Source organism: Camelus ferus, chromosome 6 (genome assembly GCF_009834535.1).
Source record: "Camelus ferus isolate YT-003-E chromosome 6, BCGSAC_Cfer_1.0, whole genome shotgun sequence".
Taxonomy (NCBI): domain Eukaryota; kingdom Metazoa; phylum Chordata; class Mammalia; order Artiodactyla; family Camelidae; genus Camelus; species Camelus ferus.
The window spans coordinates 9,732,995-9,747,222 of record NC_045701.1 but is presented as its reverse complement, the minus strand read 5'-3'; the positions used below and the strand labels follow the sequence as shown (position 1 = coordinate 9,747,222).

Sequence of the window (14,228 nt, the reverse complement as noted above, 5' to 3'; positions counted from 1 at the left end):
CTGTGCCGCTCATTCCTTTGAGCAGGAATGCCTTCTTCTTGCTCCCTTGCCTACTGAATTAAATTCCTTCCTCAAGCCCTGTTCAAAATCTCTTTGTCCTCTTTTCTTGGGTGCCCTCCTGTTTTAACTATACAGCCCAGTAGATTCCCTGTTTCTCTCTGTTCTTTAGTCCTTATATTACATTTTTGTCTTTTATTATCTAACATGTCATGAAAACAAATATTGTCAATGTGAATGCACTAAGGGTGCTTTGGAGGAAAAGTTACAATGGAAAGCTCAGGCGTTAACAGTTTAGATACCGTGATTACATAGTGCGGATGACAAGTGACCAAGGGTTGTCTCTGTGCTGCTTTCATTAATGACATCTGTAATGCCGTCTTCATTTTCCTTTATGTCAGGATCACAAAGGGAAGAGATCTGAGGGACTTCCTGCTCTGAAGAACTATCAAATTGTGTCTCTTATTCTGGATTCTGCTTTCTATAAGCTCTACCTGGCACCTGACACAGCACGTTTCTGTGATCACTGTGTCCATCTTGTTCTCTTTCCTTCCTGAGGACCCATGAGGTAGATGTGCAGAGAGCTTACAGCTCACCCCAGTGCCCAGGGAACAACATTCACCCATGCTCAATTTGTTCCTCCAAGGGACAAGACACTGGCAGTCAGAGCAGTGAATCCCAGTCCAGAGCAACATGTCTCTCCCCAAGTCTCACTTCCTTTGTGTCTAAGTCATCAGTTTTTGTTATTGCTTCACTTGACCAGGACTTGGGTGGGGAAGCAGAGGTGGAAGGGGGAGATGTGCAGGTCTAAGGAGTGGAAACCGCTCCCCAAAAGCACAACCCTGAGAACCCAGAGAAAGCAAACAAGCTCTGGCTGGTCGTACAGGCGCCACTTACAGCTTCCTTTCCACAGCTGCAAAAATATTGCATCAGGTTGTCAGTTTTTGACTTTGTTTCACTTTGGTAAATAAAAATAAAGCTCCTGCTAAATGCCATCAGCAAATGTGAGCTCTCATCACATGGGCCATGCTTGTGAGAACAAGGCTTCTCTACATTTTAGCTCTCACAGAGGCTACTGTGAATGAAAACTGTCACTTCATATGTTTCACACACAGTTATACTTGTTTGCCACACAGAACTGTATGCATACACGGGTTTTAAATAGTGTCAGAAAATAAGGGTCTTGTTTATCTCATTGTAAGAACACCCTCTAGACTCTGCTCAGTAACCAGAGACAACAACACACCTGAAAAACCCAGCAGCCAAGAGAAGGACCCAGATGGACTCAGCAGGACACAAAGACACTGATAAACACAGCCCAGTGATCCCAAGAGTACACAATATAAATGCTTTATTGCTAGCACAGGTTTCTTTTTAAGTAAATTAAAAGAAATAAATCTTCATTTTCACATTCTATATTGCAGTTTGAAGGTAACTAGCTGGTTAATGGGTATGTTCACTTGGACACAGGCTACAGGAGGAGAGCATGACATTCACATGAAAGAACTCAGAAACGTGGCATCTCTCAAGGCGTCCGGCCACTGTCGTTTGTCAGTTACAGCAAGTAGAGGTTTCTTTAGAACATCATGAACAGACGAGGGTTATAAATAGAAAACTGTTATGGTTAGAAAGCAGAAAACCATTAAATACAGAAGGCTACATATGTGCTGCCCATATTTCATATACTCTAGGTTATGTTTGGTACTTTTAAATAAATGATCTTCGTCTAGGTTAGAGAATGGACTGGATTTGGCAGCTGGAAAGAAGGGAAAAGGAAAGGAAGCTGGCACTGCCACATCGAATGGTGCCTTCACTGGAGAGCAGAAGAGGTGAGTGTGGCTGAGAGGAGAGGGGGCAGGAATGCTGTGTGGACGAGCCACGGGCGTGACACGGGGAGCTCTGAGGGAGCGTGGCAATCGTGGCACACTGGAACTCTGCAAATGGAGAAAGAAACCTCCGGGCCTGGCCAGGTTTTTCAAGGTTACTGCCAACAGATTAAGGGCATGATAGACCAAAGTAACACACATAGCACTGGGACTGGCAAGTGTTCTGTGCTGGGGACTGGGGAGCAGAAGAAGCTATCCATTCCAAGTGCAGAGATAATTCACATAAAAGGAATTGTTAGCCAGTACTGGAGACGGAATTATTTCTGCAAGGCACCCAGCATTACCTTTTTCCAAATTCTCGAGCCTACTCATATCATTTTTTTTGGTTGATTTTAAGATAAGCTTTGGGAAAGATCTTATCAACCCATGAAAAACAACCCACCCCCTGCCTTATTCCAGGATAACCAAGAAAGAATTAAATGTCCCCCCTCCGCCCACCACACAGGTACACACACAAGCACACTCTCCAAACCATGCCGTGAGCTCTGAGGCTGAGAACACCACGTTACGCTCCCTGGAGCTCCCTCCTCCTGATCTTTCACTCTGCTATTAGTGGATGTAAGAAAACCAGACCGGGCTGGGAATAGCCCCAGTTCTTACTCTTCAGTACATGTGCAGTGTACCAGCTCCTTGCATTTTCAGTCTGGTCTGGCTCTAACTAAAACCACTTCATGTTTTGCTTTGAAGAAATGGATAACATGAAACGGTAATTTGGCTGCAAAACCTTGGAAAATTGTTCCCGGCCCAAACATCTGCCCCAAATGAGCTCAGCTGAGATCTCTATGGAGGGGCAGGAGGGGTGGGTGAGCAGGGAGGGTCTGGGAGGGGAAATGAAGGCAGTGGAAAGGCTACCTTTCCTCAGGAGGAAAGTCCTTTGTGACAAAAGGCATCAAACAACACAGCTCCCTCACTCAGCCCCTCCCTCACCCAGAAGGAAATACTGGACGTGCCTGATACCACTCCTGGTGCCTTCATCCCACTTCCCCCGTATTTGGTAGCATCAAGGTGACCCCTCACGAGTGCCAAGAAACCACGCCCAGCTGGCTTGCTTTCGTTATGCATGACCGGCCTGGCCTACCTGTTGTCATTAAATCTTTAAATAAGGACTGAGTATCAACTTTGGATTCCTGAGAGCTAGGCCCCACAGGGAAAGCAGGGGGAGAGTGAGTCGTGCAGGCTGGCCGTCACCTTCCTTCTTGGCCATCTTAAGAGTTCTTCTGGGGGATCTTTACCGTCACAGTCTTCACTTCCGAGTACTCTCGCAAACCAAATTCTCCCCTGAAAAACAGGAACAGGCAGGATCAGGTACCAAGAGGCCCAGGCAGCCCAGCATGGGCTTCCCTCTTCAAAACCCCACGTTCTGCCACTGGGCGCCTGGGATGTGCCTGTGCTCTGAGCGCTCTCCCGGAGATCCAGTCTGCTTCAACTGAAAGGGAGCCGTGAGCCTCCCAGGCTAGGGTCCTCTTGGCTTGGTATTCTCAGCTCCTCCCTGATGGTCCTTAGGTTTAACAAGTGGAAACGAATACCCAGAGACCTACCAGGGAAGAGCACGAGTCGTCTGCGATGCCTCACAGACACAATCCTCCATAAACACTGTCTACAGCCCACAGCCAGGGCAGAGCCAGGGAGTCAAAACAACTGAAAAGAACTGGGAGGCGTGAGCAAGCTGTCCCCGGGACTTGCCTTTGGCCACTTCCCCTCCTGGCTTACGGCGCCCTCTGGGATTGGGGTCATGGACCAAGGGCTGTTAAAGCATTTACTGTGCTATTACTATGGGGCAGCACTGTGTTGGGTTGGGTGAAGGAGACTAAATAATTGGTCCCAGCCTCTGAGGGGCCTGCAGGTGGTTGAGCCTGAGAGGGTGAGGCTGGGAGCCAGGTCACATGTCTAGGTGGCCCCAGGAGATGCAGCCCCTCCAACTGCTGCTTTAAGGATTCTGGGGTGTGGCTACACCCTTGCTGCTACAATACCCCTTTTCTATCCCCCTCTTCTCTAGTTCCTCATCTTTACCTTTTTCTAATTGCCTTTCCCCCCTCTATTTCATTGTAATATCTTTTTCTCCTATTTTTTTGGTAAAATACTTGAACTTATTTCTTCTTTTTTTTTTAGTCATTCCTCTGTGAAGCGTTTCCTTGAGTTCTCAGCAGAAGGAGCCCCTCCTCCTCCTCTGTATCCAGAGCACCTGTACCCACCTCTACCTCTGACAGCACTGTTACCTTGGGAGGAGAGGGGCTGCTCGAGCAGCTGTCTCCCCCACTGAACTATATCTTACTGATCTTCCTTTCTTTCCTCCCCCAAACCTAGTGTGTGGCCTGTGGCATCAGGCGCAAGGAAGACGCTGGGTAACTGTGGGGGGAAGGATGGGGAGCGGGCTTCTTCCTATCCCCACCACCCCCGTCCACCCTGCTGACAGGCCGTCTCTGCCAGGGAAGACAGAAAACAAAAAACATTTGGAGATATATTTGAGATAAGAAAGGCTGTATTTTAAAAGTCTTATATAAAAGGTACGAAGTGACTGTAAGTGGGCTTTACAGTGAAGACCTGCTGTAGAAGATTCATCCTGCTCCATGGCCCACCATAAGGCTCCCTTCACTTTGCCAGCCGCTCCTCTGAGCACCAGGGGTGCCTGAGTTGACATTCCCCACCAAGGACATCAGGGGCTGGGGCAAGCGCGCTGCTCTGTCATCTGTACTGGCCACTCTGCTCACAGGAATGAGAAGAATAAACGGGACTGCCCCACTCAGTATATGGTTCCCTTGATGGCTCCATCCAGGCTGTCTCTTTATTACCAGCTCAGCTCTGGCTCTCACTGGACTTTTTCCTGCCCTTGGGCAATTGTGCATGTGTCTCTTCATCATGGACATCATCTGCCTCCTGTTTGAAGCATGGTTACTCCCTTCTTGTTCCCTTGCTTGTGCACGCACTTGGGACAAACCCTGAACTACCTTCCTCCCACTCAGACCTCAAACTAGGTTATGACGAATGTAATGAAGTCTACAGAGCCAGAAACCTTGTTTTCGAGTGTTACTGGCAGATCCCAAATCTCTGGGTGCTCAAAGCAACAGAAAATTCTGCTGGACTGGAGGTGCTCCTCTCTCAGGTCCCAGGCAGCCATCAGCTGCGTGGCCCACACAGCCCACTGTCAGACAGAGGAATGGACTCAAATCTGCCATAAAAGCCCATGGCCCGGGCCTCAAGGAAAGCCAGTGAGAGGCCCTAGGGCAGCACACAGAGCAGAATACTGGGGCTGGAGGCCAGCAGATGGGAGTGCTAACTCAACGTTGCATTAAATGGCTGTGTGACTCCAGCCGAGTCACCCTCATCTTCTTGGTGCCCAGGTGTCTCTCCGACATCAGTTCCCTTACCTCATTATACATATCACCCATGAAGCTTGCTTAAATTGTAGGTTCCTCACCAGACCCCACCAAAGATTCTGTTCCAGTTGGTCTAGGGAGGAGCCCAAGAGCCTGAGACGGGTGGTTCCTGGGCCCCTCCTCAGCAGCACTGCTGTAAGGTCTCTGAAAGCCCTGACGTTCAGATTCTTCAGCTATTTCTCCATCTCATTCCAGGGCTTTCTCTCAAATCCACTTAAATTTTTCCTAATCCAGTTAAATTCAGTGGCACATACAGGTCCATAGTTAAGAAGCCCACTACTGCACAAAAAGCATGTATGGTCACCTGCCAGGCTGGACCGTGTCAGGGCACAGTGCACTTAGAAGCCTGTATTCCTGCTGCTGGGCCAGACTGGTTACACTCCCAGAGGTGAACCAAGCTTGGCATACGTGGAGGTAAGACAAGACATTAGATTTTGGTCTCCCTCAGCCAGACGTTTTAGGAAGTCACTCAGACTCACCCATAAAATAAACAGAGTTTTCTGCTTAAGGTGTGTATTTCCTGCCCTTTTCTTTGGCTTACAATAGCACTCTGCAAAGCATGGTCCCCAGACCACCTGCATCAGAATCATTCCAGATGCTTGTTAAAAATGCAAATCTTGGGCCCTAGGCCAGATCTACTAAATTACAATTTCTGAGCGTGGTCCCTGGAAAGTCAAGCTTAGCAAGGGCCCCTCCAGATTGCAAGTGACTTTCTGTGTACATGCATGCTGTGTGCGCACATGCGCGCACACACGCACACGCACTGTGTGCACACGTGCAGACTCACAGCATCTGAACAGTGCTTCTCGTCTTCAAAGCCAGTGTCCTTAGTTTTTTAAATGCTGGTTCATAGCTTTCGTTCTATCACCCAGATTTGTGGCACATATTTTACAGCCTGGGCTCTATGACCGCTCGTCTCAGGGGAGCTTAAATGAGAAGATAAAGGATGGGAGGACTGAGACAGATGGAACTAGCAGGACACGAACTGAGAGAAACGCAGTCCAAGTCTCGGGCCCTGGGAATGAGAGGCCAGCCCATCCGGCAACCTGCAGAGGGCAGCCCTCTCCACAGCTCTCTGTGGGGGAGCACACAGGGGCTCCAACAGCCCTCCTTGGAGCTTTTTTCCAGAAAGTGCTATTTCCCTTCTCTGTTCCTCTCGCAGGTGGGCACGAGGATGTCAGGGACCAAAGTGGCATGGAGCCTGCAGGCCGTGAGGTCAACAACTCTGTCCAGGTGGAAGGCTGGGTGGAGTTTCCAGGACAGAAGGAAGAGGAGGGGACCAGCACAAGGCAGGTTCTTTGATTTGAAGCATTTCCTATCACTCAAGGTCATTTAAGGGAGCGAAAACATGTTTGGGGGGCAAACAGGGACAAAAAAACCACATAATTTAACGAAATGAAGTGAGTCTCATCAAAGAGCATTGTTCCTTAGTTATTTTGCAACTGCACCAGGAAGGCCACATCACTAGCGTGCCTATGAGACAAGTCTCCAGGCTCCTGGGCCACTGTTCTGTGTGGTTCTGACAAAGCCAACTGTTTCCTGGACCTTCCTTCTAGACAAGGGCGATGCTTCTGAAAGAGAGAGATTGGACCTGGACAATGTCACAAGACTGAATCCTGGGAGGAGGCTTGTCCATGATGAGGGTCCACGCCAGCCTGGGATTAGAAACCATCAACCAGCGATTGTTTATTACAAGTATATTTTATGCCCATGGTGCACCCTGTTGATGACCTGTGACAGTCAATACGAGCAGCATTCCCAGAGCCAGTCTTGGCCCCACATTTCAGAGACTGAGAGAGCACAAACACAGGGGCAGGAAATGAAGTAAGTTGACTGCATCTTGAAAAGTGGAAGCAGAAAGTTAAGGCCATATGCAAGTTAAGAATAGATAATAGAGTACATGAAGACTTTATAAAAGCTGAAAGAATACTAGTAACTTAGCAAACAGGATCCAGACTGGGTCTGGGCTCTGGCTGTAAAGCAAGTGGGAGGTACTGAAGGCCAGAAGCAAAGGCTTAAGCAAGAGCAGTTTGTCCCTGGCATCAACAGAAACAGAAAGTAAGTTGGTGATACTGGAATTTAGGAAAAATTCTGCCACATTTCCAAAGTAATACATTTATTAAGAAAAAGGAGGATCACCTACATAACAGTCATCTACTTGATCAGTGATGATGAGAGTAGCTCACATTTTCTGAAGGCTTGCCAGACACCTTGGTGGGTGTTTGGCATATCTGATTCTAACATTTATTCCTCACAGCAATCCTGTGGGGTAAGTACCATAATTACTCCCATTTTGTAGATGAGGAAATTGAGGCTTAGTGACATTAAGTAGTTCCTCCAAGGCTGCATAGGTATTAAACAGTAGAGCCAGGGTATGTATCTGAGCAGTGTGAGTCTAGAAACTCTACTCTTAGCCCCAAAGCTATACCTACTTCATGATTTAATGGGTCGGGGCTAGAAATTTCCAGCTACAGTATCTGAAGTATGTAAATCCTCAGTGCCAGTCTTTCGGGTTCACTGCACTTTCCCCCAAACACCGCACTTATTTCTCCCAATGCCTGTGCTCACTCTTCCCCCACTGCTACCCTGCTTTGGCCACCAACTCTGAGAAAATATTCCTCTTTCTTCATCTACTCAAATATTCTTCTCTTTTCAAGGCCAATTCAAATCCCTATAAAAGATCACATCTAAAGATTTCCTGGACTTCAGCTTACCACAGTCTCTATTACCCTGCATTCCTCTGCCACTTCACAGGTTTTTCTGGAATTCTTTTGATTCTCTCAATGTTGTGTATTTCATTTATCCAACAAGCACTTTAATGAGCTGTATCCTCCCCCAAAGACCAAGCATCGTGCTTTGTACAAAGTATATACTCAGTACTTGTCAGTTTAATTGTGTTCAAGAAAGGATGCATTCAGTAACGGCAAAGGGAATGGGCATGGAAAGTGTTTCCTCTTACGAGTCACAGGATTTAGAAAACGTGGACCAACTCCTTTGAAAGTAAGGGAAGGTGGAAGTTTTTTGGGTAAAGGGAGGTGTTAGCTCAGGAAGGTGTGGACTACAATTCATTCTTCGAAAGCCACTCAAAGAATCCATCTATATATGAAGCTGCAGATACAATCCTTCTAGTTTGCCTCTGCCACACTCCTATTTTCCAGGTCCTTAGCATCACAAGAGGACAGCCCAGCTCTGATCATGATCCAGAGGAGTCCTTACACCTGGTTTCCATGCTTCCTTGGCCAGATATCATGGGAACTAAGTGGATTTGAAGCCACTGCAATTTAGGTTCAAAGCTTAGATCTGCCAGTTACTAGCTGTGGGACTTGGGCAAGCTACTTAACCACTCTAATCCCTTAGTTCCTCGTCTGAACCGTCTATGATACAAAGATAAGGGTACTTAGCCCCATAGAATCACTATGAAAAACAAGTGAGCTCATGTTAGGTAAAAAGCCAGCATAAAGTTAACACAGGGCAGGCATTTGATTAATACCTATTGCTGTTATTGCAAAATCCTTCTAATGGGTCTTCATCCCATAATCGCTGCCAAAATATCCCTATACGCCAGGAACGTCGGTCTTAAAAACTCTGGTATCTCCTCAGCAACCACTCTGCCCTTTAAGGCCCTTGCGATTGGGTTTGAAGCAATGTTTCCACTTGCATCTTCAGCAAGTCCTCTCCATGCGTCCTACGCCCTAGTCCTGCAGCCCTGGACTCTGAGGTCTCATGCACAGGCAGTGGGCAGGTGACACAGTGAGTGAACTGGGTATGTGTAAAACCAGCAAGCACCAGTATTCAGTTCCCAGAAGCGGCAGGAGTCATGGGGAACAGGGTGAACTGCAGAGACAATTTTGCTATAGGGAATGAAAATAAACGAGAAATCTAGATTGCATGTAAAGCCCCCTCATTTCTGAATGTCAGGTAGAGATTTTAAATATTATGAGGCAAAAACCCCACAAAACATTTCTCTGGGCCAGATTTGTCCCTGCGCTGGCAGTTGGTGCCCTTTGTTTTAAACACAGAGAACTGTTTTGTGCCCAGATTATCCTGTATTTGCTGTACCTTCCTGCCTCTGCTCTTGCTACTCCCTCTGCCTGGAACGCCTGTTCCTAAGAAACTTAAATGTTATTTCCTTTGTGAAGTCTTCTGTGACCCCATTAGGCAAAATTAATTGATTTTTCCTCTGTACTTACAAGATATTTGACATACTTTTGTAATAGCACTTACTACATGGAATTACTGATACATTAATTTTTCTCCATTCCCACTTAAGGTAAGGGTATTGTGCTTTTATTCATCTTTGTAATGTGTGCTTTGCTTATAGACAAAATGTTGTTTGCTGAATGGATGAGAGTAAGAGAACTCAGTGCTGTTCTGCTATTCGCAGTCCCTACTTCTCTGCAGGCACCCACAACTTTGAACACTTACATTTCTCTCCCATTTCCAGACATCTTGAATCCCCCAAAGGGGCTCTGGGCATTTAAGGCATTGTAACAATTAATCCTGAAGGAAGAAAATATGGTACTGTTAGTGTGAATTCTATTTGCACAAAAATAATCCCATTGGTAAGATATTTCTTTTTAAAGTTTTATTTTTTAATTCCTTTTTCCCACATGAAAATTTTATAATTTGAGGTTTACTTTGATTCCCTGATCTAGCCAGTAGGAAGTGCCCCGTCTCAGGGTGAAGTCCTCCATCCCCATTCTTCCAGAGCATGTGTGTTTATTTCATGCTGGCTCTGGAGAATTACAAGGCCCCTCCACCCTCACGGAACGCGTTATGGCCAGAAAAACAAGGCCGACTCTGGTCTTACCAAACCGTCCCGGCTTGCATCGCAGAGGACACTGTGAGGGCCTTGTTGATGTCGTTAGTAAAGACAGCTGCTACAAGTCCAAAGTCTGAGTTATTGGCTCTTTCGATAACTTCATCCATAGTCTTAAACCTCAGAATCTCCTGAACGGGGCCAAAGATCTGCAGCAAAATAGGGTGACCCCACATGGTTGCTTTGCCAACCTTTCACCGTTTTTCCACATTTCAAGGCAAGTTTATTCTGCCTTCATTATTTAAATGATGTTTAAACTTTTTAGCAGCACATAACTGTAAAATAGCCCAAACTTCCCCGGAATAAGATTACATAAGAGTCTGCCCTTAGAGTTTAACGCATCCACTCCCCCACACTGACTGGAATTGCTGGATTCCACTGTGTGCTCTAAAACTGCATTCTCCCTGAGCCCCCAGGCACTGCTCCAGAGCTGAGAACTACTACTGCTCTGGATTGTTGGCTGATCTGCAACTGGTCCTCTCCTGCATCGGCGTAAGGATGCTTGGGTGCTTCCTCCTTCTCGGTGAACAGCCTAGTGACCCACGTCTGGTGGGGCTGAACTGCTGCCGGTGTATTACTGAGACCAGTGATGGGCTATGATGCTTCTGCTGGCTGACAATAACTGCACGTAAAGCACATCACCTGGCCTCCATCTAGCTTGCTTGCCTCTTTAACATTTTTCTTCAAACTGGGATTTCATAGCCATGTTTATGGCTATCGTACAATGTATATAAAATATACAGAGCTCATCCTCTAATACTGTCTACTAGAAATGCCCTAGAAGCCCTAGAAGATGTGGCTGTTGTTAAAATGTATGTGATACCTCCTCCTTGGCGATCCGCATGTCGTCGGTAACGTTGGAAAACACCGTGGGCTCGATGAAAAACCCCTTTCGGCCCAGCCCTTTGCCTCCGCACTCAAGCTTGGCACCCTCAGCCACACCACTCTGGATGAGTTCCAGGATCTTGTTGTACTGTTTCTTATCAATCTACAGAAGAAATTGCCTAATGACTCCAAGTAAAACCTTCTTTGAAAATGGAAATAAACATTTTCTCAAGAATTTCTCATTTGTGATTTTTTTCAAAGCTTCGTTATACTTAGTCAAATCATAGGGAACTGCTGCTAATTAACCATTTTTGACCTACAAAAGAGGGCAATTTTGTGTGGTTCCACCTAATACATCAAGGATCCCAGTAAATGCACTGCTCTGATGATACAGCCAGATCGTAAGTACCACTTCAAGATTTAAGCAATGGTTCTAAATGATGGAGATACTGTCTAATTGATCATTCACTGCCTATATAGGGAAAAATTAACCTTATAACCAAATGAACAGTTTAGCAAGTTGTACTGATACTAAAAAGATGAAAACAACGACAAGCTAACACACAGCCTCTGTACGTGGGGCTACACATCAGACCCTCTTGAGTATATTTTTATGGAACTACTGTTACACCTTCAGAGGAAAGGATTAAGTTTGAAGAGTGAAAGCTAGTGTCCTAGTTCATAAAACAAAGTCAGTCTTGCCCCCCCTTAAAAGTTACAGAGCTATCAATCAATTACTATGGTAAATAAAGTAAAAACCTACATTCACCTGAGTCTGTAGTGTATGAAGCATTCAGAAAAGAGAGAACAGTATGGGCAGAGGGGAAATCAGACAGCTCTTCATTCCTTCCACATTTACAAGCTACAAGTGGTCTCCCCAGAGTAGGTCAGGTTGGTGGAGAGAATCCTTGGCAGCTGGTAAAAGGATAAATGGCTTCTGGGAATGAGAGATACCTGCCCTCCTTGACTGCCATCTGTGGGGATATCTTGAATCCAGCGGTTAGGATGGGGACTGGGCTCTAGTGAAGAGCTGCCTTGCCACGCCTAGGTCTTTCTTGGAGCTGAGATACCCTAGCTTACCCACAAAGGTCCAGGTACCCTTAAGGCGATCCTACTCCCTTAGTTTTTCGGGACAGAACTGAGGGATGGGAAGAGAAGCCTACGTATAAGCAGTGCCTCACTGGCCATGTTTCCAGCCACGAAGCCGAGGAAGAAGGGCAAGGGGGCAGCAGAAAAAGGAAGATGGTGCTTTGTTGCGTCCCACTAGAGGGTCCGGTTTCTGTGCTCACCAGGGATTAAGTAAAGAAAGGAAATGTTTATGATTTCTCTACCTGGGGTCCCTGCTCGGTGGTGGGGTCGAAGGGACTACCCACTATGCGCCTCTTGGCTCGCTCTACGCTTCTTCTCACAAACTCTTCATAGATGGACTCCTCCACAAAGATGCGGGACCCTGCAGTGCAGCACTGGCCTTGGTTGAAGAACACACCCTGGTGAGCCTGCTCCACAGCATAATCCACTACAAGAGGAAAGAGTCATGCTCTCGAAACTGCTCCGCCTGCAGAGCGGCTGTCGGTGGGACCACCTCTCTCCCTCCCCAAAGCCTCGGGTGCAATGTCACGCTCACCACAGAGCATAACCGTGAGCAGCCTAGCAAAAAGCCCTGGACTGAGAACACAAGTTGGTTCTAGCTCTAACCAGACCCTGGTGTTATTTGCTATGTTAACTTCTTGAATCCCTTTCTTCTGTAAAAAGAGGGACCGGACCACGTCATCTATAACAGGAGTCTCAAACCCCAATATTCAAAGAGGCTGGGCAGATCATGTAGTGGTAGTAAAGCGATGTGACAGAGACTCAGAAGGAAAGCACTGCCTTTGGCTGTTGCTATGCATAAACCTAAGCCCAGGGTTGCCAGATTTCCAATTTTAAGAGAAAACAGAAATCAATATTTTGTGTAATATTTAGAACTAAGCACAGCTGTACCCTGCATTTGGCCTGTAGAGTGCGAATTTGTAACCCCTAATCTATAGACCTTGTAGCTACATGTTTGATTAGTATTTTGGTGAATTAAACTATAACAGTAATGGTCATCTTTGAAGACACTAGATTTCTTCTATATTTACATGGGATTGTATAATAGCATATGATAGCTCTCGTCTTCATCTCTAACATCATCTACTTCAAGACAGTATTAAAAATGGGGGGAGTGACACCTGCACCCCAATGTTCATAGCAGCACTATTTACAATAGCCAAAACATGGAAACAGCCTAAATGTCCATCAACAGGTGACTGGATAAAGTAGATGTGGTATATATTTATACAATGGAATACTACTCAGCCATAAAAACCGACAACATAATGCCATTTGCAGCAACATGGATGCTCCTGGAGAATGTCATTCTAAGTGAAGTAAGCCAGAAAGAGAAAGAAAAATACCATATGAGATCGCTCATATGTGGAATCTAAAAAACAAAAACAAAAACAAACAAACAAACAAAAACAAAGCGTAAATAAAGGACAGAAATAGACTCACAGACAGAGAATACAGACTTGTGGTTACCAGGGGGGTGGAGGGTGGGAAGGGATAGACTGGGATTTCAAAATTGTAGAATAGACTACACTGTATAGCACAGGGAAATATACACAAAATGTTATGATGACTCACAGAGAAAAAAATGTGACAATGAGTGTGTATATGTCCATGAATAACTGAAAAATTGTGCTGAACACTGGTATTTGACACAACATTGTAAAATGATTATAAATCAATAAAAAATGTTTAAAAAAATGGGGGGAGCATATAGCTCAGTGGTCGAGTGCATGCTTGGCATGTACAAGGTCCTGGGTTCAATTCTCAGTAGCTCTGTTAATAAATAAATAAAAATATTTTTTAAAAAAACAGTATTAATAATCTGGTGTCTGCTAGTTGCTAAATGACTAACTGACTGAATGAATCAATGTTCCGTCAGTGGGGTGCTTACACCTCAAAAAGGAATTTAGGTATAGAATTCTGATCCTCTTGACAACCACTATAAAGCTGGAGCTGAACTCTCTGCAAATTCCAAGCTGGGGCTGAAATCCAGGCAATTTACTTTGTTTTCTGATCTCTCTAGTGGTGAAACTGAGGAAACAGTGCTGCCTGGAAGGACGTGAAGAAGAAAAAGGATGACTGAAAGAGATTTTCTAATTTCATCCTCGGAAAGACCACACCTGTGCAGAGTGGACTAGAGAGCATCCTTCCTGGAGACGTGGGGATTTGTAGGCTACAGCTCCAAGCCTCCATGTAGTCCTACTGCTAGGGTGTAATCACCTTCAATTCAGGTCTGTT

At 45.8% G+C, this 14,228-nt stretch overlaps 1 protein-coding gene across 3 annotated transcripts in view; it reads right to left on the bottom strand.

Annotated features, from left to right (window-relative positions):
• Positions 1-1,322: 1,322 nt before the first annotated feature.
• Positions 1,323-14,228, bottom strand: part of ALDH1A2 (aldehyde dehydrogenase 1 family member A2) — a 112,314-nt gene continuing 99,408 nt past the window's right edge. For all 3 annotated transcript variants that reach the window (XM_032481094.1, XM_032481093.1, XM_032481095.1), the window contains 5 exons: positions 12,233-12,417; positions 10,900-11,064; positions 10,068-10,225; positions 9,683-9,757; positions 1,323-3,161 (listed from right to left, as the gene is read on the bottom strand). In XM_032481094.1, the coding sequence (XP_032336985.1) occupies positions 3,089-3,161; positions 9,683-9,757; positions 10,068-10,225; positions 10,900-11,064; positions 12,233-12,417 (656 nt within the window). In that variant the 3' untranslated portion in view covers positions 1,323-3,088. The remainder of the gene's footprint in view (positions 3,162-9,682; positions 9,758-10,067; positions 10,226-10,899; positions 11,065-12,232; positions 12,418-14,228) is intronic.